The 23,991-nt window shown below is 46.6% G+C and overlaps 1 protein-coding gene across 1 annotated transcript; it reads left to right on the top strand.

Annotated features, from left to right (window-relative positions):
• Positions 1-869: 869 nt before the first annotated feature.
• LOC311103681 (MAGUK p55 subfamily member 3-like) lies at positions 870-21,367 on the top strand (the record flags this gene model as incomplete). Its single annotated transcript, XM_084145296.1, has 19 exons — positions 870-906; positions 2,717-2,835; positions 3,288-3,365; positions 6,367-6,447; positions 6,759-6,896; positions 7,152-7,233; positions 9,904-9,989; positions 10,184-10,258; positions 12,116-12,312; positions 13,105-13,169; positions 14,804-14,824; positions 16,524-16,565; positions 17,832-17,897; positions 18,907-19,068; positions 19,761-19,841; positions 19,977-20,070; positions 20,182-20,290; positions 20,644-20,772; positions 21,188-21,367. The coding sequence occupies 19 exons, from the start codon at positions 870-872 to the stop codon at positions 21,365-21,367; spliced, it is 1,842 nt and encodes a 613-aa protein (XP_084001422.1).
• Positions 21,368-23,991: the final 2,624 nt, after the last annotated feature.

Raw genomic sequence — 23,991 nt, 5'->3', positions numbered from 1 at the left:
GTTTTGGGAGAATGTTCCAATTACAGTATGTGAGTATTTCTGATATTTTAAGGGGCATATTTTGTTTTTAAAAGTATTTGCTTAATCCAGGACATGCCATAATTCTCCCTGCCAACAGACCAGGGAGCTTTATGGGCATTCATTGTTAGTTTGACAGTGAAGGAATGGCTGTTTAAAGGGGTATATCGTCATGATTCTCCCACAGCTGACAGCAGACTTGAGTGTAATGGATGTGGTTGTGTTGTTGGTGTTAGTGGACAGACGAAGCAGAAAGGACAGATTCAGCAGACACACACACTCACGCGCCCACACGCACATGCACACACACACAGCACACACACACACACACACACACACACACACACAAAGCTTCATTTGCCATGCCCTGGAGCCCACAGCACAGAGTGGACACGGTGCTAGCAGTCAATGTGATAAATGGTGCCCGCATTGTATCACACTACTTTACGTCTCTATCTTGTTAACACACACACACACACACAAACACACACACACACACACACACACCGAGGTGAGGCGTTGGCTGGTTACTGCACAGGAAGTCTAATATGCAGGCTAGAACCTGTCTATAGAGGATATACTGGCATCATTAAGAGTCTACCGCTCTCCAGATCCCAGCACATCTGTTCCAGACACACAAACACACACACACACTGAGGTACACACATCATTAGAGTATGCAGTACTTTTAGGATCACCTAAAACTGTCTGCAAAGCCCTTAAACAGTTTTCACCCAGCGACATCCTCATTAGGAATAACACAGTGTGTATGAGATGAGGATAACTAAATGGAGCAATGTTCATCCATTTTCTCTCCTTCTCTTTGCCAGGCCTCACCTTTTTGCTGACCCATGAAAGAAGCCATGCCGGTCCTCTCAGCAGGCACAGGTAGGATGAAATACACCACACATGCTGCGAATCTCAGGCTTACTATGTAGCTCAGTTGGCCAGGGTAGTGGGTTTGATTCCCAGGACCACCCATACGTAAAATGTATGCACGCATGACTGTAAATCGATTTGGATAAAAGCGTCTGCTAAATGGCATCTATTATTATACACTGCTCAAAAAAATTAAGGGAACACTTAAACAACACAATGTAACTCCAAGTCAATCACACTTCTGTGAAATCAAACTGTCCAATTAGGAAGCAACACTGATTGACAATACATTTCACATGCTGTTGTGCAAATGGAATAGACAACAGGTGGAAATTATAGGCAATTAGCAAGACACCCCCAATAAAGGACTGGTTTTGCAGGTGGTTACCACAGACCACTTCTCAGTTCCTATGCTTCCTGGCTGATGTTCTGGTCACTTTTGAACGCTGGCGGTGCTTTCACTCTAGTGGTAGCATGTGACGGAGTCTACAACCCACACAAGTAGCTCAGGTAGTGCAGCTCATCCAGGATGGCACATCAATGCGAGCTGTGGCAAGAAGGTTTGCTGTGTCTGTCAGCGTAGTGTCCAGAGCATGGAGGCGCTACCAGGAGACAGGCCAGTACATCAGGAGACGTGGAGGAGGCCGTAGGAGGGCAACAACCCAGCAGCAGGACTGCTACCTCCGCCTTTGTGCAAGGAGGAGCAGGAGGAGCACTGCCAGAGCCCTGCAAAATGACCTCCAGCAGGCCACAAATGTGCATTTGTCTGCTCAAACGGTCAGAAACAGACTCCATGAGGGTGGTATGAGGGCCCAACGTCCACAGATGGGGGTTGTGCTTACAGCCCAACACCGTGCAGGACGTTTGGCATTTGCCAGAGAACACCAAGATTGGCAAATTCGCCACTGGCGCCCTGTGCTCTTCACAGATGAAAGCAGGTTCACACTGAGCACATGTGACAGACGTGACAGAGTCTGGAGACGTCGTGGAGAACGTTCTGCTGCCTGCAACATCCTCCAGTATGACCGGTTTGGCGGTGGGTCAGTCATGGTGTGGGGTGGCATTTCTTTGGGGGGCCGCACAGCCCTCCATGTGCTCGCCAGAGGTAGCCTGACTGCCATTAGGTACCGAGATGAGATCCTCAGACCCCTTGTGAGACCATATGCTGGTGCGGTTGGCCCTGGGTTCTTCCTAATGCAAGACAATGCTAGACCTCATGTGGCTGGAGTGTGTCAGCAGTTCCTGCAAGAGGAAGGCATTGATGCTATGGACTGGCCCGCCCGTTCCCCAGACCTGAATCCAATTGAGCACATCTGGGACATCATGTCTCGCTCCGTTGCACCACAGACTGTCCAGGAGTTGGCGGATGCTTTAGTCCAGGTCTGGGAGGAGATCCCTCAGGAGACCATCCGCCACCTCATCAGGAGCATGCCCAGGCATTGTAGGGAGGTCATACAGGCACGTGGAGGCCACACACACTACTGAGCCTCATTTTGACTTGTTTTAAGGACATTACATCAAAGTTGGATCAGCCTGTAGTGTGGTTTTCCACTTTAATTTTGAGGGTGACTCCAAATCCAGACCTCCATGGGTTGATACATTTGATTTCCATTGATAATTTTTGTGTGATTTTGTTGTCAGCACATTCAACTATGTAAAGAAAAAAGTATTTAATAAGATTATTTCATTCATTCAGATCTAGGATGTGTTATTTTAGTGTTCCCTTTATTTTTTTGAGCAGTGTATATTACATTACTCTGAGGGCGTAAACAAAGATGGATCCCAGTTCCTTCACCCTCCCTCCTCTCCTCCTCCACAGGCCTGCACGAGACACTGGCCCTGCTGACATCACAGCTGCGTCCTGATGCCAACCACAAGGAGGACATGGTCTTCCTCAAAGACATCTTCAGTGAGAAGAGCCTGGGTTACCTCATGAAGGTACACATAAGACTGGGTGGCAGGGGTGCAAGTTTGGTTTTAGAAGTGGGGGGGGGGGGGACATAACTATATATATATATATATATATATATATATATATATATATATATATATATATATATATATATATATATATATATACAGTATATATATATATATAAAGTATATATATTTTTTAATCCAGTTGGATAAACACTCCAAACAGCCTACCCGACCATTCAGAGGCGTCTGCATGGTCCTAAAGCACACCATAGCCTTATTTTGTATCACATTCCAATGATAAAACTGGGGGGGACAGAAATACAGTGAAAGTTGCGCCTCTGCTGGGTGGCAATGTTGCCAACGTTAATGGAAGTTATGGTACACTTATGTGGTTTAATTTGTGTATGTGTGCGCGTGCGTGTGTGTGTTTGACCTCCCTGACCTCTCCTGTGATTGGCTGTGTGTTGCAGATCCATGAGAAGCTGAGACAGTACGAGCGCCAGAGTCCTACACCTGTTCTTCACAGCGCTGCCTCTTTGGCTGAGGATGTAAGTTCAACAATGCATGCACACACACACAAACAAAGAACACACACACCACACACACTGCCGAAGTGTGAAGCACCCGTCCAGTGGAGTCAGTCCCAGTGTGTTTGCTGAGACAGAGGAGAGGTAGATTTTATTTATTTATTTTTTATTTATTTTTTTTCACCTTTATTTAACCAGGTAAGCCAGTTGAGAACAGGTTCTCATTTACAACTGCGACCTGGCCAAGATAAAGCAAAGTAGTGCAATAAAAACAACACAGAGTTACATATGGGGTAAAAAAAACAAAGTCAGAAATACAACAGAAAATATATATACAGTGTGTGCAAATGTAGCAAGTTATGGAGGTAAGGCAATAAATAGGCTATAGTGCAGAATAATTACAATAGTATTAACACTGGAATGCTAGATGTGCAAGAGATGATGTGCAAATGTGCAAATAGAGATACTGGGGTGCAAAAGAGCAAAATAAATAACAATATAGGGATGAGGTAGTTGGGTGGGCTAATTTCAGATGGGCTGTGTACAGGTGCAGTGATCGGTAAGGTGCTCTGACAACTGATGCTTAAAGTTATTGAGGGAGATAAGAGTCTCCAGCTTCAGAGATTTTTGCAATTCGTTCCAGTCATTGGCAGCAGAGAACTGGAAGGAATGGCGGCCAAAGGAGGTGTTGGCTTTGGGAATGACCAGTGAGATATACCTGCTGGAGCGCAGACTACGGGTGGGTGCTGCTATGGTGACCAATGACCTAAGATAAGGCGGGGATTTGCCTAGCAGTGATTTATAGATGGCCTGGAGCCAGTGGGTTTGACGACGGACATGTAGTGAGGACCAGCCAACAAGAGCGTACAGGTCACAGTGGTGGGTAGTGTATGGGGCTTTGGAGACAAAACGGATGGCACTGTGATAGACTACATCCAATTTGCTGAGTAGAGTGTTGGAGGCTATTTTGTAAATGACATCGCCGAATGCAGGTAATAAGGTATGGAGAGTTATGGAGTTACGGTATGGTGATGTGTTGTGGTCTGAAAGTGCTGATTCATGTAAACACTAATGAGACTCTCTCCACATCCTGCCTCTCCTCTCTCTCTTCACGCCAGTTCATAGGAAAAGTGCTGAGCAATAGCTCCTGGCTGCCTTTTCTCCTGTGTGTGTATTTGTGTGTGCAAGCACACACTGCTTTAGGCAACAGCAGTGCAACTCTACAGTATATATCTACACTATCGTTCAAAAGTTCGGGGTCACTTAGACATTTCCTTGTTTTCTATGAAAACATACATGAAATGAGTTTGAATAGGAAATACAGCAAAATGAATAGGAAATATCGTCATTGACAAGGTTAGAAATAATGATTTTTAATTGAAATAATAATTGTGTCCTTCAAACATTGCTTTCGTCAAAGAATCCTCCATTTGCAGCAATCACAGCCTTGCAGACCTTTGGCATTCTAGTTGTCAATTTGTTGAGGTAATCTGAAGAGATTTCACCCCATGCTTCCTGAAGCACCTCCCACAAGTTGGATTGGCTTGATGGGCACTTCTTATGTACCATACGGTCAAGCTGCTCCCACAACAGCTCAATAGGGTTAAGATCTGGTGACTGTGCTGGCCACTCCATTATAGACAGAATACCAGCTGACTGCTTCTTCCCTAAATAGTTCTTGCATAGTTTGGAGCTGTGCTTTGGGTCATTGTCCTGTTGTAGGAGGAAATTGGTTCCAATCAAGCGCCGTCCACAGGGTATGGCATGGCGTTGCAAAATGGAGTGATAGCCTTCCTTCTTCAAGATCCCTTTTACCCTGTACAAATCTCCCACTTTACCACCACCAAACACCCCCAGACCATCACATCATCACATTGCCTCCACCATGATTGACGGATGGCATCAAGCGCTCCTCCAGCATCTTTTCATTTGGTCTGGGTCTCACAAAAATTCTCTTTCCGAACACCTCAAACTTCGATTAGTCTGTCCACAACACTTTTTCCCAATCTTCCTCTGTCCAGTGTCTGTGTTCTTTTGCCCATCTTAATCTTTTCTTTTTATTGGCCAGTCTGAGATATGGCTTTTTCTTTGCAACTCTGCCTAGAAGGTCAGCATCCCAGTGTCGCCTCTTCACTGTTGACGTTGAGACTGGTGTTTTGCGGGTACTATTTAATGAAGCTGCCAGTTGAGGACCTGTGAGGCGTCTGTTTCTCAAACTAGACACTAATGTATTTGTCCTCTTGCTCAGTTGTGCACCGGGGCCTCCCACTTCTCTTTCTATTCTGGTTAGAGCCAGTTTGCACTGTTCTGTGAAGGGAGTAGTACACAGTGTTGTACGAGATCTTCAGTTTCTTGGCAATTTCTCGCATGGAATAGCCTTCATTTCTCAGAACCAGATTAGACTGACGAGTTTCAGAAGAAAGTTATTTGTTTCTGGCCATTTTGAGGCCTGTAATCAAACCCACAATTGCTGATGCTCCAGATACTCAACTAGTCTCAAGAAGGCCAGTTTTATTGCTTCTTTAATCAGCACAACAGTTTTCAGCTGTGCTAACATAATTGCAAAAGGGTTTTCTAATGATCAATTAGCCTTTTTAAAATGATAAACTTGGATTAGCAAACACAACGTGCCATTGGAACACAGGACTGATGGTTGCTGATAATGGGCCTCTGTACGCCTATGTGGATATTCCATTAAAAATCAGCCGTTTCCAGCTACAATAGCCATTTACAACATTAACAATGTCTACACTGTATTTCTGATCAATTTTATGTTATTTTAATGGACAAAAAAAATGCTTCTCTTTCGAAAACAAGGACATTTCTAAGTGACCCCAAACTTTTGAATGGTAGTGTATATTTGTTGATTATATTCTAGACTATTACTGCTAACAGTCTGCTACACTTTCAGTATATTTCTGTTACAGTTTTCAGTTATTTCCCAAGCCCACACTGTTGGAAACACAGGTTTATACTAGGTCAGAGGTCATGGTCTGACTGACAGCTCTGTTGTGATTGGCAGGTGGCAGATGAGCTACAAAGTGGACCAATGAGTGTTGAGGAGAAGGAACTCCTACAGCTGTTGACATCCCCCCATCTCAAGGTAAACAAAACAACACCCATACACACAGAGAGACCTGGTTATGGAAAGTGGGGTGGCTATTCACGCATCCATTGTTATTGGATAGCTCTATCTATGTCAATCTCTATGTACACTGAGTGTACAAAACATTAAGAACACCTGCTCTTTCCATCACATAGACTGACCAGGTGAATCCAGGTAAAAGCTACGATCCCTTATTGATGTCACTTGCAACTCAATATAAAAAAAAGGTGTTCCTAATGTTTGGTATACTCAGAATGCAGTTCTGCAATTCTAACATTAATCATTTTCTCTCTGTCATCTCTCATCAGGCAGTTTTGTCCGTTCATGACACGGTGGCCCAGAAGAACTTTGACCCTGTGTTGCCACCGCTGCCTGACGACTTCGAGGACGAGCTGGAGGAGGAGTCAGTGAAGATCGTCAGACTGGTCAAGAACAAGGAACCACTGGTGAGTCATGGTAGCAGAGAGGATGACAGAGGGATGGGGGGAAGAGATAAAATGGGTGAGGTTGAGAGGATGAGAGGATGAGGGGATGAGGAGATATAGGGATGGGGGAAGTGGGACTGGGGCTGTGTTGATTGATTGAAGAGAAAAGAGGAAAGAACAGAAAGAATAGATGGGAAGAATGAGGATGCAAACCCAGGATGAGGAAATGATAGAAATAACCCCACATAAACCCCCATCCATCTCTCTCTGTTCCAGGGGGCCACCATCAGAAGGGATGAGACCACAGGGTCTGTGATCGTGGCCCGCATCATGAGGGGCGGGGCTGCAGACCGGAGTGGTGAGTGATTGAGTCCCATCCTGTCCCTCTCTGTGTCTGGTCTTAACCTATACTGTCTGATACGTCCTGATTCATCATCCCCTCCCTTTGTAACTTGTACCAACAAGACAGGGAGTTTTTGTTGGTCTGTCAAATGAGATCTATGGACTGCTCAGATAATATTGCCAGACATAATGTGTCTGAAGGCAAGGCTAACCGAGATTATGTAACTTAGACAAATAATCAGAAGTCTGATTAGAAATGGCCTTCTATGCAGCAGTATACTTAAGCAATAAGGCCCGAGGAGGTCTGGTATATGGCCAATGTACCACGGCTAAGGGCTGTTCTTAGGCACGACACAACCCTTAGCCGTGGTATATTGGCTATATATTACAAACCCCCGAGGTGCCTTATTGCTATTATAAACTGGTTACCAACGTAATTAGTGCAGTAAAAATGCATGTTTTGTTACCCATGGTATACGTCTGATATACCATGGCTGTCAGCCAATCAGCATTCAGGGCTCGAACCACCCAGTTTATAATGTAGCCTAAGTATGTCAGTGGTATAGATTTGAATGGTAACATCTGTATAGAAATTACAGCTGTGAGTATCCTCAATTAATGATACTGAGATGGAGCAGAGATGAAAGCAGCAGCATAGTGAAAGACAGACAGACAGACAGATGAGGATCTCTGTGGTTATCAGGCTATTTGAAGCTGTGTTCTGGCTTTCCCCTGAGAGCCAATCACATATCACACATTACACACTCTCTCCAACGAGCTGACCGCTGCTGATACCATGGAAATACATCTGCACATTGGAGTGAGACATGAATGTCTTTAATATGTTTGGGGGGGGGGGGGGGGGGGGGGGGGGGGGTCAATAGAAAAGGGCATTACATCTGTCTGTTTCTCTGTACTGTACATTATGTGTAAGTTTGTTTCCTCATAGCATCCCTCTCTCCCTCTCTCCTCTCTCCATCTCCCGCTCTACCTCTCTCCCGCTCTGCCCTCCCTCCCTCTCTCCCTCTCTGCCCTCTCTCCTTCTCTCCCTCTCCCCCTCTCTGCCCTCCCTCCTTCTCTCCATCTCTCCATCTCTCCCTCTTCCTCTCTGCCCTCCCTCCTTCTCTCCCTCTCTCCCTCTCTCCTTCTCTCCTTCTCTCCTTATCCCCCTCTCTGCCCTCCCTCCTTCTCTCCATCTCTGCCCTCTCGCCCTCTCTCCCTCTCTCCCTCACTCCCTCTCTCCTCTCTCCCTCTCTGCCCTCTCGCCCTCTCTCCCTCTCTCCCTCTCTCCCTCTCTGCCCTCTCTCCCTCTCCCCTCTCTCCCTAACTCCTCTCCCTCTCTGCCCTCTCTCCCTCTCTGCCCTCTCTCCTCTCGCCCTCTCGCCCTCTCGCCCTCTCGCCCTCTCTCCCTCTCTCCCTCTCTGCCCTCTCGCCCTCTCTCCCTCTCTCCCTCTCTCCCTCTCTCCCTCTCCCCCTCTCTCCCTAACTCCTTGCCCTCTCTGCCCTCTCCCTCTCTGCCCTCTCTCCCTTCTCTCCCTCTCTGCCTTCTCTGCCCTCTCTCCCTCTCTCCCTCTCTCCCTAACTCCTCTCCCTCTCTGCCCTCTCTCCCTTCTCTCCCTCTCTCCCTCTCTGCCCTCTCTCCCTCCCTCTCTCCCTCTCTCCCTCTCTCCCTCTCTCCCTCTCTCCCTCTCTCCTCTCTGCCTCCCTCTCTCCCTCTCTCCCTCTCTGCCCTCCCTCTCCCCCTCTCTCCCTAACTCCTCTCCCTCTCTGCCCTCTCTCCCTCTCTGCCTCTCTCCCTCTCTCCCTCTCGCCCTCTCGCCCTCTCTCCCTCTCTCCCTCTCTGCCCTCTCGCCCTCTCTCCCTCTCTCCCTCTCTCCCTCTCCCCTCTCTCCCTAACTCCTTGCCCTCTCTGCCCTTTCTGACTCTCTGCCTCTCTCCTTCTCTCCCTCTCTGCCTTCTCTGCCCTCTCTCCCTCTCTCCTCTCTCCCTCTCTCCCTAACTCCTATCCCTCTCTGCCCTCTCTCCCTTCTCTCCCTCTCTCCCTCTGCCTCTCTCCCTCCCTCTCTCCCTCTCTCCCTCTCTCCCTCTCTCCCTCTCTGCCTCCCTCTCTCCCTCTCTCCCTCTCTGCCTCCCTCTCTCCCTCTCTGCCCTCCCTCTCTCCCTCTCTCCCTCCCTCTCTGCCCTCCCTCTCTCCCTCTCTGCCCTCTCTGCCATCTCTCTCTCCCTCTCTCCCTCTCTGCCCTCCCTCTCTCCTCTCTGCCCTCCCTCTCTCCCTCTCTGCCCTCCCTCTCTCCCTCTCTCCCTCTCTCCCTCCCTCCCTCTCTGTGCAGTGTTGTATTGATCCTATCTCTCATCCCTCTTTGTCAGGTTTCACTGTTGTGACTGCAGTAGATCATGACTGAGGAGAGTGATACCACCACTCCCAAACCTTATTGTCCATATCTCATACCAGACAATAGTGATATGATTTATATAGTACACCAGGATCTCCTCGATACACGATATGGTGTGAAACCCACATGGCACCCTATTCCCTATACAGTCCACTACCTTTGACCAGATTCTATGGGCCCTGGTCAAAAGGAGTGCACTTTATAGGGAATAGGGTGTCATTTGGAACACAGACATAGATCTCTACTACATCTCTCCTGTTTTCTCCCCTCAACACCTCCTCCCCTCCATCCAGGACTGGTCCATGTAGGAGACGAGCTACGGGAGGTCAACGGCATCTCCATCATTCACAAGAGACCTGATGAGATCAGTCAGCTTCTGGTAAGACTAGAGTAGAATACTTTATGTGTTCCTTATTATGTTATATCACTAGCACCAACAGCACTGTTTTCCTTTCATTTCTGTTGTCAATACATGCACTATCAACTCTGTAGGAAGAAACAGGAGTTCAAATTGTGTTCAAATTGTATTTCTGTGAAGTTAACATCCTGCTCCTCTCTGTGTTTGTCATTCAGTCCCAGTCTCAGGGCTCCATCACCCTGAAGATAATCCCAGCCATTAAGGAGGAGGACCGTCTGAAGGAGAGCAAGGTGAGGAACACAACACAACTGTCTGGGCATGCTCAGTACAGACAAACACAACACAACTGTTTGGGCAAGCTCAGCACAGACAAACGCAACACAACTGTCTGGGCATGCTCAGTACAGACAAACACAAAACAACTGTCTGGGCATGCTCAGTACAGACAAATACAACACAACTGTCTGGGCATGCTCAGTACAGACAAATACAACACAACTGTCTGGGCATGCTCAGTACAGACAAACACAACACAACTGTCTGGGCATGCTCAGTACAGACAAACACAAAACAACTGCTCTGGAATGGAGGAAGGGTCAGAATACTGAACAGCTTGGGTTCAGGCTCACACACACAGCAGTAGAGTCAATGGCAGATGAATTAAACCAATTTGTGCCAACATGCACCGAGAAGTGTAGGTGTAATTTCAGACATGTTTCAGAAACACTACATGACCAAAAGTATGTGGACACCTGCTCTTCGAACATCTCATTCCAAAATCATGGGCATTAATATGGAGTTGGTCTCCCCTTTGCTGCTATAACAACCTCCACTCTTCTGGGAAGGCTTTCCACTAGATGTTGGAACATTGCTGTGGGGACTTGCATTCATTCAGCCACAAGAACATTAGTGTGGTCGGGCACTGATTTTGGGCGATTAGGCCTGGCTCGCAGTCGGCGTTCCAATTCATCGTAAAGGTGTTTGATGGGGTTGAGGTCAGGCCTCTGTGCAGGCCAGTCAAGTTCTTCCACACCAATCTTGACAAACGATTTCTGTATGGAACTTACTTTTTGCATGGGGCATTATCATGCTTAAACAGGAAAGGGCCTTCCCCAAACTGTTGCCACAAAGTTGGAAGCACAGAATCGTCTAGAATGTCACTGTATGCTGTAGCATTAAGATTTCCCTACACTGGAACTAAGGGGCCTAGCCCCCGTACCATGAAAAACAGCCCCAGACCATTATTCCTCCTCCACCAAACTTTACAGTTGGCACTATGCATTGGGGCATGTAGCGTTCTCCTGGCGTCCGCCAAACCCAGATTCGTCCATTGGACTGCCAGATGGTGAAGTGTGATTCATCACTCCAGAGAACGCGTTTCCACTGCTCCAGAGTCCAATGGCGGCGAGCTTTACACCACTCCAGCCGACGCTTGGCATTGCGCATGGTGATCTTAGGCTTGTGTGCGGCTGCTCGTCCATGCAAACCCATTTCGTGAAGCCCCCGACAAACAGTTTTTGTGCTGACGTTGCTTCCAGAGGCAGTTTGGAACTCGGTAGTGAGTGTTGCAACCAAAGACAGACGATTTTTACGCTCTACGCGCTTCAGCACTCGGCGGTCCAGTTCTGTGAGCTTGTGTGGCCTACCACTTCGCTGCTGAGCCGTTGTTGCTCCTAGACGTTTCCACTTCCCAATAACAGCACTTACAGTTGACCAGGGCAGCTCTAGCAGGGCAGAAATTTGACGAACTGACTTGTTGGAAAGGTGGCATCCTATGACAGTGCCACGTTGAAAGTCACTGAGCTCTTCAGTAAGGCCATTCTACTGCCAATGTTTGTCTATGGAGATTGCATGGCTGTGTGCTTCATTTTATACACCTGTCAGCAAACGGGTGTGGCTGAAATAGCCGAATCCACTCATTTGAAGGGGTGTCCACATACTTTTGTATATATAGTGTATGTTGTATGCACATGTTCATGCACACACACAGAAACATGCACAGATAGACTGTGATTCTGAAATCTATTTGCAAAAGCATCACTTTCCCTCTCTCTAGTTTGAGGTGATGAGTCAATTATCTTCCATACATACCACATGTATTTCTGAGATGGTTTAACAGTCGTGTCTGTGTGTGTGTGGTCTCTCAGGTCTACATGAGGGCCCTGTTTGACTACATCCCTGCTGATGACAAGGCCACGCCCTGTCAGGAGGCGGGACTTCCCTTCAAGCGAGGTGACATCCTGCAGGTGGTAACCCAGGATGACCCCACCTGGTGGCAGGCCAAACGGGTGGGCGACAGCAACCTCCGTGCTGGACTCATCCCCTCCAAACTCTTCCAGGAGAGGTGAGACTATAGGCAGAGAAGTCCATGGACAGGCGTTAGCTCATAGCTCAGAGAAGAGTCTAAACATGAAAAGAACCAGATCAAGCCTAGTAGTTTCCTAAACCAGTATGATACTATATGTACTGTATTATATTATGCATATACTGTATGACTCTTATATTATGTACAGTATGTGGACTGAATTGCTTTCAAACAGTGCAGATATCGCCATAGAGCGATAGTCATGTGCTCCACTTTGAGGGGTCAAATGTGTTTTTAAATCAAGTATCAGAGCAGCTTGGATCTTAACACATTATGTCAGTGTCATAATCCCTCAATAGGATGAATATGTAAATGTCGGGGGGAGTGCTGCAGTGGTGGTATAAACACACCCAAGCCCCAACCCCAACCCACTGCCCACTCTGTATTCATCTTAGCTAAGCAGGGGGGAGCGATACCAGGGCAGCCTCATTGCGGACACACACACACACACTCAAACACGTACACTGTGTTGGATTAATCATGGTGGCTGAAATACAGAAAGGGAACCTCAGCCAAGCCATGGGTTTAATCTCTCATACTGGCTTTGCTCCTTTCACTGATAACACATATGAGGCAGGGGTCAGTATATGTTATATCCTGTCTCTCATGTTCTAATCTTCTCTTTCAATCTCTTTGCCTCCCTCCTTCACTGCCTATCTTCCTCCTATCTCTGTTTATCTCTCTGACACTGTCATGGTCTCTCTCTTTCTCTCTCCCCCCCTCTCTCCCTCTTATTTCTTCTCTCTTTCTTTCCTCCTTACATTTTCTCAGACGGCTGGCCTACCGGATCAAAATGGGCACACTTCCAAACCCTAAATCCCCTAAAAATCTGACCTGTAAGTTTCCACAAAAAGGTGCTATCTAGAACCTTAAAGGGTTCTTTGGCTGTCCCCATAGGAGAACCCTTCGAATAACCCTTTATGGTTGCAGGTAGAACCCTTTTGGTTCCAGGTAGAACCCTTTTGGATTCCATGAAGAACCATTTCTACAGAGGGTTCTACATGGAACCCAAAAGGGTTCTACCTGGAACAAAAAAGGGTTCTACCTGGAACCAAAAAGGGTTCTCCTATGGGGACAGCCGAATAACTATTTTGGAACCCTTTTTTCTAAGAGTGTACAGACATACAGATACATGTTCGCTGTTGTACCCAATATCAAACTGAAGCTCAAGGATATCTTTTGAAGTATAACTTCTTTGTCGGTGAAGGTTCATATTAGATAGATGTGTTTATGTTGACGTTTATTTACCTTTTTTGATGGTAATTGGCGTCATCGGGAGTCTTACTTTTCACTGTTTATTCTCTGCTGTCATGAGGATGTGTTTTGAAAAGGGACGAGAGAGAGAGAGAGGGAGAGGGAGGGACAAATAGAAAAAAGAGCGAGAGAGGGCTTTGGGAGGGGGGAGAAGAGAGGGAGGGATCACATAGATATGAATTAATCTCTTTCATGTCTGGTCCATCTGGCCGGTGAGCACACAGTGTATCTCTGTAGTGAGAGACAGACAACAGACTAGAACCAATTAACAGGATGAGTGTGTAACAATGTCTATTTTGTCCACTCTGTCTATCTCCGGCTCTGTGTTGTGGGGTAATAGTATTGGGTATGTCTGAATAGAAGTGGCCAGGTGAGTGTTTAATGCGAGCGTGGCGCTTCGTGGTCCATAATCCGCAGGCGATCCGATTAGGTCTGAGCCCCAGGGAGACAACAAGAGCTTAGCAGTATGTCAGCTAGCCCGGCTACACCATGGAGACCCGTGTCTGTGTGGACTCTCTTCTTCTCTCTTTCTCTCAATCTCCCTACCTCTCTCTCTCTACCTCTCTCCACCTCTCTCTCTCCACCTCTCTCTCGCTCTCTCTTTCTCTCTCTTTCTCTCTCTCTTTCCCTCTCTCTTTGATTAATGCCCATGCCACTAGTGAAGCTCCTGAGGTTGCCTTTTTAATGTGGGTCAGAGGCTCGACCCCTCGATGACGTCATGGTACAGAGACTGAGACTGAGACAGTTTGTGCATTTTAAAATCTATAATTCCCACCTCTCTCTCTCTCTCTCTCTCTCTCTCTCTCTCTCTCTCTCTCTCTCTCTCTCTCTCTCTCTCTCTCTCTCTCTCTCTCTCTCTCTCTCTCCACTCTCTCTCTCTCTCCCTCTCTCTCTCTCTCTCTCTCTCTCTCTCTCCACTCTCTCTCTCTCTCTCTCTCTCTCTCTCTCTCTCTCTCTCTCTCTCTCTCTCGCTCTCGCTCTCGCTCTCGCTCTCGCTCTCGCTCTCGCTCTCGCTCTCTCTCTTCTCTCTCTCTCTCTCTCATTTTCTCTCATTCTCCATCGACTTGCCTGCTAGAAAAATGATATTTTAAAGTTTGTGAATATCAGACAAAGAATTTGAGAAAGGATATAACACCAATACCCGTTGCCCGTTGGGGGTTTTAACTGTTTGTCAAAGATTTCTCATCATCCTCCTTTCCCTCACTGCTTACCTCAGATGACCAGGGATGTGACAAAGGTGGGTATACTGGTACAGAGATGTCTGCTATCCTTTCTCTCTCTCTCTCTCTCTCTCTCAGTCTCTCTCTCTCTCTCTCAGTCTCTCTCCCTCACTCACACATCACCATGATCAGGGAATGAGGGCAGTGTGCCACTAGCTTTATTGCCACCGTCAGAGATTAGACAGGACATAACCATCCACAATCAGGCATAATCAGACACATGGACATGTGGTGACAGTTTATATTCTATTACTCTTATATTTCTCATAACTTCCCATAACATTTGACAATTTGAGTTCCGTGTTTTCAAACTGCTTTGTATGACTATGAGAGGACGCTTACTGTCTGCTTGCAGGATCCTGCTAGAAGGTATTTTAGTAGAGGCATCAAAGCTCTCAGCCCTCTCTCTTTCTTTTGGTGTGTGTGTGCATGTGGATTTGTGTGTGTGTGTGTGTGTGTGTGTGTGTGTCCCTGTGCTGCGGGGGTAGATAAGATCCCATGGGTCCTGTACTGCTCTGCTTCCAACTTAAATCCTCCACCACTGTAGGCAGCCTACGAGACCAAAATAGAGATTCACCCCGATTGCAGTGTGTGTGTGTGTGTGTGTGTGTGTGTGTGTGTGAGTATGTGCGTGCATTCTAATAACGAACTGGACACACTACAAAAAAATCGTACTTTTCAAGATTATTTTAAGCATCTTAACTCAAAATGTTCTGGTGTGCACCCCAACCTTCATAAGGTATTCACTTTCTAAGTCGTGGACCAGCACCCACCCTACCTTATAAGAACATTACATAAAGCATATCATGGCAATGCTTAAAGAGCCCATACTTCGAGAGCCCATACCTTATTGTATGTGTGTAATGCTATGGCAGGCCTGCAGACTGTAAAGCACAGCCAAGCAAAGATAGCAAGGACCCACCATCTCCATCATCATCATCAGCTTCTATTCTTTTATTCTTCTCCTCTGTAGTTCATCTTCTTCTGTCTACTGCAGTTTGCTATCCTCTTCGTCTCCTCACTCCTCTACTGTGTCTTGGCTACCTGTTCTTCTCCTTGCAGAGGATTTCTCTTTCTTCCTCTCCCTTCTCTGCTGTCCTCTTTTCTACTTGCCCGATTTTTCTCTGTCAGCAATTTTCTAATCGGTATCTCTGAGTTGTGAATATACCATCGTCTGCACTTTTGTTGCATATCCAGAGTTTCAGAGACATCAGATATTGAAATTGATATTGTTTTTTGCTTAGTTTAATATTGAATTCAGCAGTTCTAGAGTTGTGAATTGCACTGGTTTTTGTATGCTAGCTACCATAGCTTTGTGAGCTGTCCATTTCACAAAGCCATGTGTGTGGGCCAGGGAGGCCCAGTTCCCTTTTCCAGTCGAGTGCCTCCAGAAGTGCCCCTGTCCTCTCAGAGCAGAAGTGCTCGGTGTGTCTGTCAAACCTCTCCCATCATGGCTGCCACAGTGGCTGCGGGCTCCGGCTGAGGTCCTGCTGACACCTCCCTATCCTGACCTGCTGGCTTAGTGTCCTACGCTGTGCCCACCCCTCTGCCCACCGCCCACCTGCCCGACCCTGCCTGCCCTGCTTCAGAGCCCGCAGCCCCCCCTCCCCCCTCCCCACTGTACCCCACCCTCCCCACCCCTCTGATCCTTCCTCCAGGTTACTTACCTTCCGCTCATCCCCCGCCCCCCTCTTCTCCCTGCTTGCCTCCCTACAGAGGACTGTGACTGTGAGGGCTATTTCAATGGACAGTACATAGGTGAGAGCCTGCACGTCTTCCTCCATCTGCCACCTCTATTGCTGTCTGATGGCTGTGTGTCTGCCAGGACCTTGCTGTGTGCTGCTGGCTAACTGAAATGCCGCTTTGGGTTGGGGAATGTATGGATGTCCTGAGGGTGGGACTGGCTGGGGTTGGGGGGTCCGTGTGAGAAGTGATTAAGAAGGGAGGAGAGAGGTGGAGAGAGAGATAGTGGGGAGAGACAATGCTGAGAGGAGACAGAACTGATCCTAGTTAATTTGATAGGGAAGACTAGTATTGCAGGGGAGAATGTGAGTTCCAGCACCAGTTTTTCCAGCTAAATATGAGAGAGGGAGAGCGAAAGAGGGGAGTTTAGTTTCTCACTCCTTCAGGTGTCGATAACAAATTGGTCTCATTACATAATTAGTGTAATGAGAAAAGTGCTGAAGAGGGTGCGATAGAGAGCGAATACCAGACTTGAAACAGTTTTATCTCCAGTAGATATTGAGACATGGCTGCTATGCCTCTCTGTCAGGGTATTAACACATCTTAGGATCATTACCAGTTCCCCAGACACCAGAGTAGCAGTCATTTCAGGGCATTCAAAAATGTTACTACTTGCTAATGAGCGTTGTCAATTGGATTTAACCCTCAAGCTACTGACTGTGGTAAATATAGTTTGCATCCAGACTGAAATTGCATTGGCACGACAATATAAAGCTTTTCCCGTAATCCTCAGCCCCCTGCTATCCTCCCACTGGCCTCCCCTCCTTCCAATGTCCTCCCCTCGACTCCTTCACCCCTACATGACCTTGAGGCCCCTCCCCCTCCCCATTTCCCCAGAAACTGTTTTAATGAAAATCAGAGCACATGGAGTGATCTGAACACAGCTGACAGTAAAAAAAAACTGCCCTCCCATGGCAAGAAGACCAACTGTATTATTCTACACCTCATTTGGGTGCCAGTAATCAAGGAGGTAAACAAGTTTGTTTACCTTTGTAATGACACAGAATACTGACATGACTCCTTATATATGGAGATTAAACCCAGCACCCTTGCCCTGCTGCAAACTAAGCAGTGTTTGGATCCTCCTGAGACTCCCCTCTTGCCTCTGCCTCTGCTGCTGCTATGGCTGGTGCACCCCTCCTACCCTCACCCCCACGAGGGCCCTGCTGCGTTGGACGCATTGCACACTCAACCAACCAGGCACGTTTTGCTGCTTGTTTCACCCTGTGTGGAGACTGAGGCGCGAGGCTGGGTTGTGTGACGCTCTAACGCCAGTTATAGTCTCTCCTAAGTGTAAAGCAGTGGCGCCCTCCTGTGGCCAGGTGTTTTCCTGGGAATTTTATTCAGGTACTGTTACCGGCTTGTTCCCTCAGGTATTCCCACTGTCCGCAGGCAGGGGGGATGGGCACCCTTGGGCCTGGAGACACTGTGTGTGCGTGTGTGCGTGTCACTCCCACTACACTGTGATCGTCAGAGTCAGGCTGCCCTATCCCCCCTAGTCCACTCCAATAGCCCTGTGTCAAGCAGCATGCCTCCTTTGTACTGTACACTGTTACATGTGTTACAAATGAGACCATTGTTCTTCCTTGGCATGGCAAGAAGCTCTCTCCTTTATCATTACTGTAGTATTATTTGTTGTTCGTTGAGTGAAGCCAAGTCTCCTTTAAAAAGAGAAAGGAGAGGCATGAGCTTGATAGTAATAGCAGAAGTCTGTTTGCTTCACTCTCAGTCCCAGAGCTTATTTCTCACTGTGAAATTGGAGCTGCCAAACCCCTTGTCAGATATTAGCTGCATGTGATTGATATTTGTTGACACATGCTTGTAAATGAGCAGATTCAGCCAATATCTCACAACGCTGCTGGCAGCCCATTTACCTTAGAGATAAGCACGGGTCAGGCTGTCAGACCTGTAGTATCACTCACTGACTAATGACGGATCACAGCTTACCACTAGTATTTTAATGGTCACATGGTTCACTGGGGTTTTAATGCATGATTATAGATGGTTGCACTTTCTTTATTATTCAATAACCAACTTCTAATAATCCAACAAATAATAATGTTATGGAAATGTTGGTGTTTGATTTGCATGATAACCTTATATGATGTCCTGATATGACGTGACACTGGTATTGTACCTTCAAAATGTTTGTCAGCAACACTAATTGCCAAGTGAGAACAACTACAACCGCTATCTAAAATGCCTTAGAGAATACAGTTGTAATTATGTAGAATGAGCATGTGTTAGACAGTGTATCAAATCACTTAAGTGGATGATCATATCTGACCTTTTGACCCTGTGCCTCCCTGCCTCACCTTTCTCTCCCTGCCCCTCCCACCTGCCTGTCCTGCCTTAGCCGGTCTGAGGAGGAGTTTCCGTCTGAGCCGAAAGGACCGGTCAGGATCCCTCGGAGGAGGGGCCACTCCCGACCCCACCGACCCAGACTTTGCTACCTACGAGGAGGTGACCCGCTACCAGCACAGGCCCAACGAGAGACCCCGCCTGGTGGTCCTGATAGGTAAGACAACAGGTTCAGGATGACAATGGCAGTGTGGAGTCATTCTACTGTGATGATACTGCCTTCTAGTGGCCAACACTACAAACAGCAACTTCCTCTAGTTGTGTGGTGGCCTTGTGACCACAGCCTGATCTCCCGATAGCTCATATTCTGTTTCACTTTATGCAGTCAGTCTGATGACCAACTTAGTTGTGTGGGCCTTTGAAGTCTTATCTACGGTAGCTGTATGTCTAATGCTATTTATGTTTCTGATAAGTTAGTCCTCTGTAGCTCAATTGGTAGAGCATGGCGCTTGTAACGCCAGGGTAGTGGGTTCGATCCCTGGGACCACCCATACGTAAAAATTTATGCACACATGACTGTAAGTCGCTTTGTATAAAAGCGTCTGCGAAATGGCTTATTATTATTATTTAAATGAAAGTGCACAAAAAATGGCACATCCAGTAACTAAACAGTGGACTTAACTTGATGTTGATTCAGATTTTTTTCAGCAAATATTGATTATTTGTCCCTGATAGTACTGTTTAAATAACTATGTGTCACTCCCTCTCTCTACTCTCTCTCTCTTTCTCTTTTTCTCTCTCTCCCTTTCTTTCTTTCTTTCTTTCTTTCTTTCTTTCTTTCTTTCTTTCTCTCTCATTCTCTCTCTCCCTCTCTCTCTCTCTCTCACTCTCACGCTCACTCACACAAAGGTTCCCTTGGAGCTCGTATCAATGAGCTGAAACAGAAGATGATAGCAGAGAACCCACATCGCTATGCTGTGGCTGTACCACGTGAGTCACACCTTCTAAACCTCACCCTCTTCTTTCTACAATGATGGCGATACCCTCTAACACCCTAGTAAAGAACTGCTACGCCAGTAAAACAATCACAGCTTAACCAATTTCCACTATCTCTCGTGTCTCCAGATACCACCAGGCCCAAGAAGCCTCATGAGAAGGAGGGGGTGGAGTACCACTTTGTCACCAAACAGGCGTTTGATGCAGACGCTCTGAGCAACAAGTGAGTTCTCTTTAATACTATATGGCTGATCTGCAGGGCCATAATGTCCATCTCTATAGTACTCTGCTTTGTTTTGTCTGTTTTGTGCTTAGTTGTGTCCTGTGTGTCCAGGTTCATAGAGCATGGGGAGTACAAGGAGAACCAGTATGGTACCAGTATAGAGGCCATCCGCTCTGTACAGGCCAAGAACAAGATGTGCCTAGTGGACGTTCAGCCAGAGGTAGGGCCAAGGCACATATTCTGCAGTGAAGCAAATCCCATTCTGTCATAATGCACTGTACAATATAACCACGGCTATCACATGGAATCGGTGTCACACCCTATTCTATGACGGCCCCTGACGTTTCTCCTGTGGTCTCTTGGTGAGAGTAATTTCTGTTTCAGTCAGGCAGGCTGCCATATTAGCTTGTGTCGCAGTTATCCGTTGCATTTCTGACATCTCAAGAGGACATTTCTCTGATAGTATCTGTTCTCTAAACCCGGTGTACTCTGTGTGACAATCAGAGCAGACTGTGTGATATTGTGTCAGACTGTGAGTGTGAAATTGTGTCTGACTGTGTCCTGGCCCCTCAGGCTCTGAAGACACTGCGGACATCTGAGTTCAAGCCCTATGTCATCTTCGTCAAGCCGCGCGTCCCGGAGAGCAGACGCCGTCGTAGTGCTGCCACCTCACCAGCAGGGGGAGACCATGGGCGAGTTACGGTGAGACCTGCTGTCTCTTTTTATTATATGGAGCTGAGTCTGAAATGTGCTCATGTGAATGTATCAATGAGTTATTTAACCTTTTTTCTGTTTCTCAATCTTTTATTTTGCGTGGCATGCTTTCTCCTTTCCTCTTTTCTCCTCTTTCTCTCTCTCTCCTCGGGTGTTCTCTCTACCTTCCCTTGCTTAATCTGATTACACCTTTATATCCTCACTCACTCTTCTGCTTCTTCTTCATTTTCATGTCAATCTGTCTGTCTGTCTGTCTGATTCTCCGCTGTCTCTGTCTCTCCCCTGTCTGTCTGTCTGTCTGTCTGTCTGATTGTCCACTGTCTCTGTCTCTCCCCTGTCTGTCTGTCTGTCTGATTGTCCGCTGTCTCTGTCTCTCCCCTGTCTGTCTGTCTGTCCCTGTCAGGATGAGGACCTGCAGGAAATGCGTCAGTCGGCGCAGCAGATGGACCAGCAGTACGGCCACTTGGTCGACCGGGTCCTAATCAAGGAGGACTCAGCCAGCGCCTGCACAGAACTACGAGGCATTCTGGAGCGGCTGGAGCGTGAGACCTTCTGGGTACCCCTCTGTTGGGTCCGGAACTAACCCCCCTCTCCCCAACCACCACCCTCCAGAGGGGGAACACAGCCCCCCAGCCCTTCCTCCAGCAGGACCCCTACCCTACCCCCTCCCCTTCAGCCCTTTCCTGATCTCCTGGACCCCTTCCCCTTGGCTCCATGGGCCAGCCTGTGGGGTGTGGAGGATACTGCCCGAACCCCTGGCCTGATACCTGATGCTGGGCCAGCCCCACTGGCACTAGGGGAGAAGGGCATGCGGCAAAACCCTTTGGACATTTCTGTGTTTGGGATGTTCAGAGGGAAAGACTGTTTTCCTGGCTAAAAACCTGGCTGACTCCACACACACACACACACACACACACACACACACACACACACACACACACACACACACACACACACATATTCAGTGCATGCAATCCATTGTTCAAATTAATATGTTTTTCATATATTTATTCAAGTAGTTTTTTTATTATTTATGTCAGCCAGTCAGTCAGACAGACATACAGACATCTTGTGGCTCCATGTGGAGTGTCATCTGTGGCTTTCTTTGGCCCGCATGCGGCAAAACCCTTTGGAACATTTCTGTGTTTGGGATGTTCAGAGGGAAAGACTGTTTTCCTGGCTAAAAACCTGGCTGCCTCCACACACACACACACACGTATACAGTACATGCAATCCATTGTTCAAATTAATATGTTTTTCATATATTTATTCAAGTTGTTTTTTTATTATGTATGTCAGTCAGTCAGCCAGTCAGTCAGTCAGACAACAAGACATCGTGTGGCTCCATGTGAAGTGTCATCTGTAGCTTTCTTTGGCCCACAGTGTCTAGTACTTAAATTCCTCTTAATATAATAATATATGCCATTTAGCACACACTTTTATCCAAAGCGACTTACAGTCAAAAAACTCGTACAAGAATACTGCAGGAAATCCTACAGATCACTTACACAATTCCTTCACAAAGACAACATGACTGTTTTGTAAGGTTTCCTCACTTACAGTGCTTCCTCACCTATTTCCTCTGCTCGTTGATTCAATGGATGCTGAGTGAAGCCTATCCATTGTTATTATAATGTTATTGAAACGTTATCTAAAAGCCAATCCACCTGCTTCCATTATACCTGGACAATGAGTAGAAATACATACATAGTATTATTAACCCACACACTCTGTCAATAGTACAGTAGTATAGATGTAATGGTACAGAAATATGGAATGTGAAATAGAATATTATTTTATAAAGCTTTATTAGATCAATTATTTTATGATTTGGACGTGTTTTTAGGATGTGCACGACAGCTTAGTTATTTAATCTCAGATGTAAATATTGTACATGCAAATCCTACTGTGCCAACGAACGATCTCGTAGCACTTCAATGCAACCTGTTGAACTTTGACCCTAAGTGTCTAATCCTGTCTAATCAACAGTAAGTGTGCATCACTTCAGTTCTGGGACTCTGGATGTGTGGATGTCATGTACACACAAGTGCACTAAAACATGCTATGCTCCTTTTTGTGTACATAGGAATGCACCTTGTATAGCTGACATCAGACACGTTTAAGATGTAGGTGCAGTGTGGGCAATAGGGTTTTGGTGAGGGGGGGGGGGGGTGTTCTATGGTCCATCTTGATAATCAGGGTCCTTGTTAAATTGTTCTGTATCTGTTGTCTCTACAGTTGAGGACACTGGTATTAGTGGGATATGGACTCTTCCAAGTGTGATTGTGGGTTCAAGCCGTCATTATAAATACACACATACGTGTTTCTTTTATGTTATCTTGGTGTTTACAGAAACAATGTTAAAAGCCATTTCAAGGTTACAAGGTAATACACAAGAAAAACCAATGACTCACGCTGGTGAAAGATAAGGGAGAAAATAACTGTTGTTACTTGACTAAAGCAATCAGAGAGGTTTTGTGAAACTCCACCTGTTCTCAATCTATATATCGGCTCTGTCGCTCTGAGCGACTGGTGATCTTTTAATAGAGGCATCAAAGTTCTCAGCGCTCTCTGTGTGTGTGTGTGTGTGTGTGTAAACACTAAGTCTTGTTTTGTTGTGGAGAACTGATAAACTATCAACAGGAGCTTCCAGATCCTCCTTTCCTCCAATTCTCATCCTGTTCTCTTTTTAACATGCAATGTGTTCTTGATCTTTTACTGTAAACCAAGAAACCCAGAATGGTGACTTTGTAATGTGACATGTATAAAGTGCCATAGTAAAACCAGATGAACCAAGTGCTACTTTGTGTATGTTTTGTTATAGTCAAATCCTGACAATTTTGAATTGGATGAACCTATTATTTTGAGTTGGAGTAAAATGTTATTTTGAGTTGGGTTAGGGTTAAAACCCTAGCGTCAAGGCCACACCCCTGATGTGTCAGATTCGCTGCATATCAGTTGTACAAACCGAGTGTGAATCAGCCCACATGTTGAACTGAGAGACCAGAGATGAGAGACCAGCAGCAGCAGAGGTTTGGGAGTCCTGACATGCATTCTGCATTTTAAAACATATTTAATACATATTTCCATTTGACACAGGAGTTGAAATTAATGAAGCAACCGCATCATGGGAGGACAGAAATCAAGAAACGAGTCCTAAGGACCATGTAGTGTAAAACTTGGAGCTAATGTCAATGTCACTGGTTC

The sequence above is a fragment of the Coregonus lavaretus genome (assembly GCF_964263955.1).
Source record: "Coregonus lavaretus genome assembly, chromosome: 28".
Lineage (NCBI taxonomy): Eukaryota > Metazoa > Chordata > Actinopteri > Salmoniformes > Salmonidae > Coregonus > Coregonus lavaretus.
This window is presented reverse-complemented; position numbering and strand designations above follow the sequence as displayed.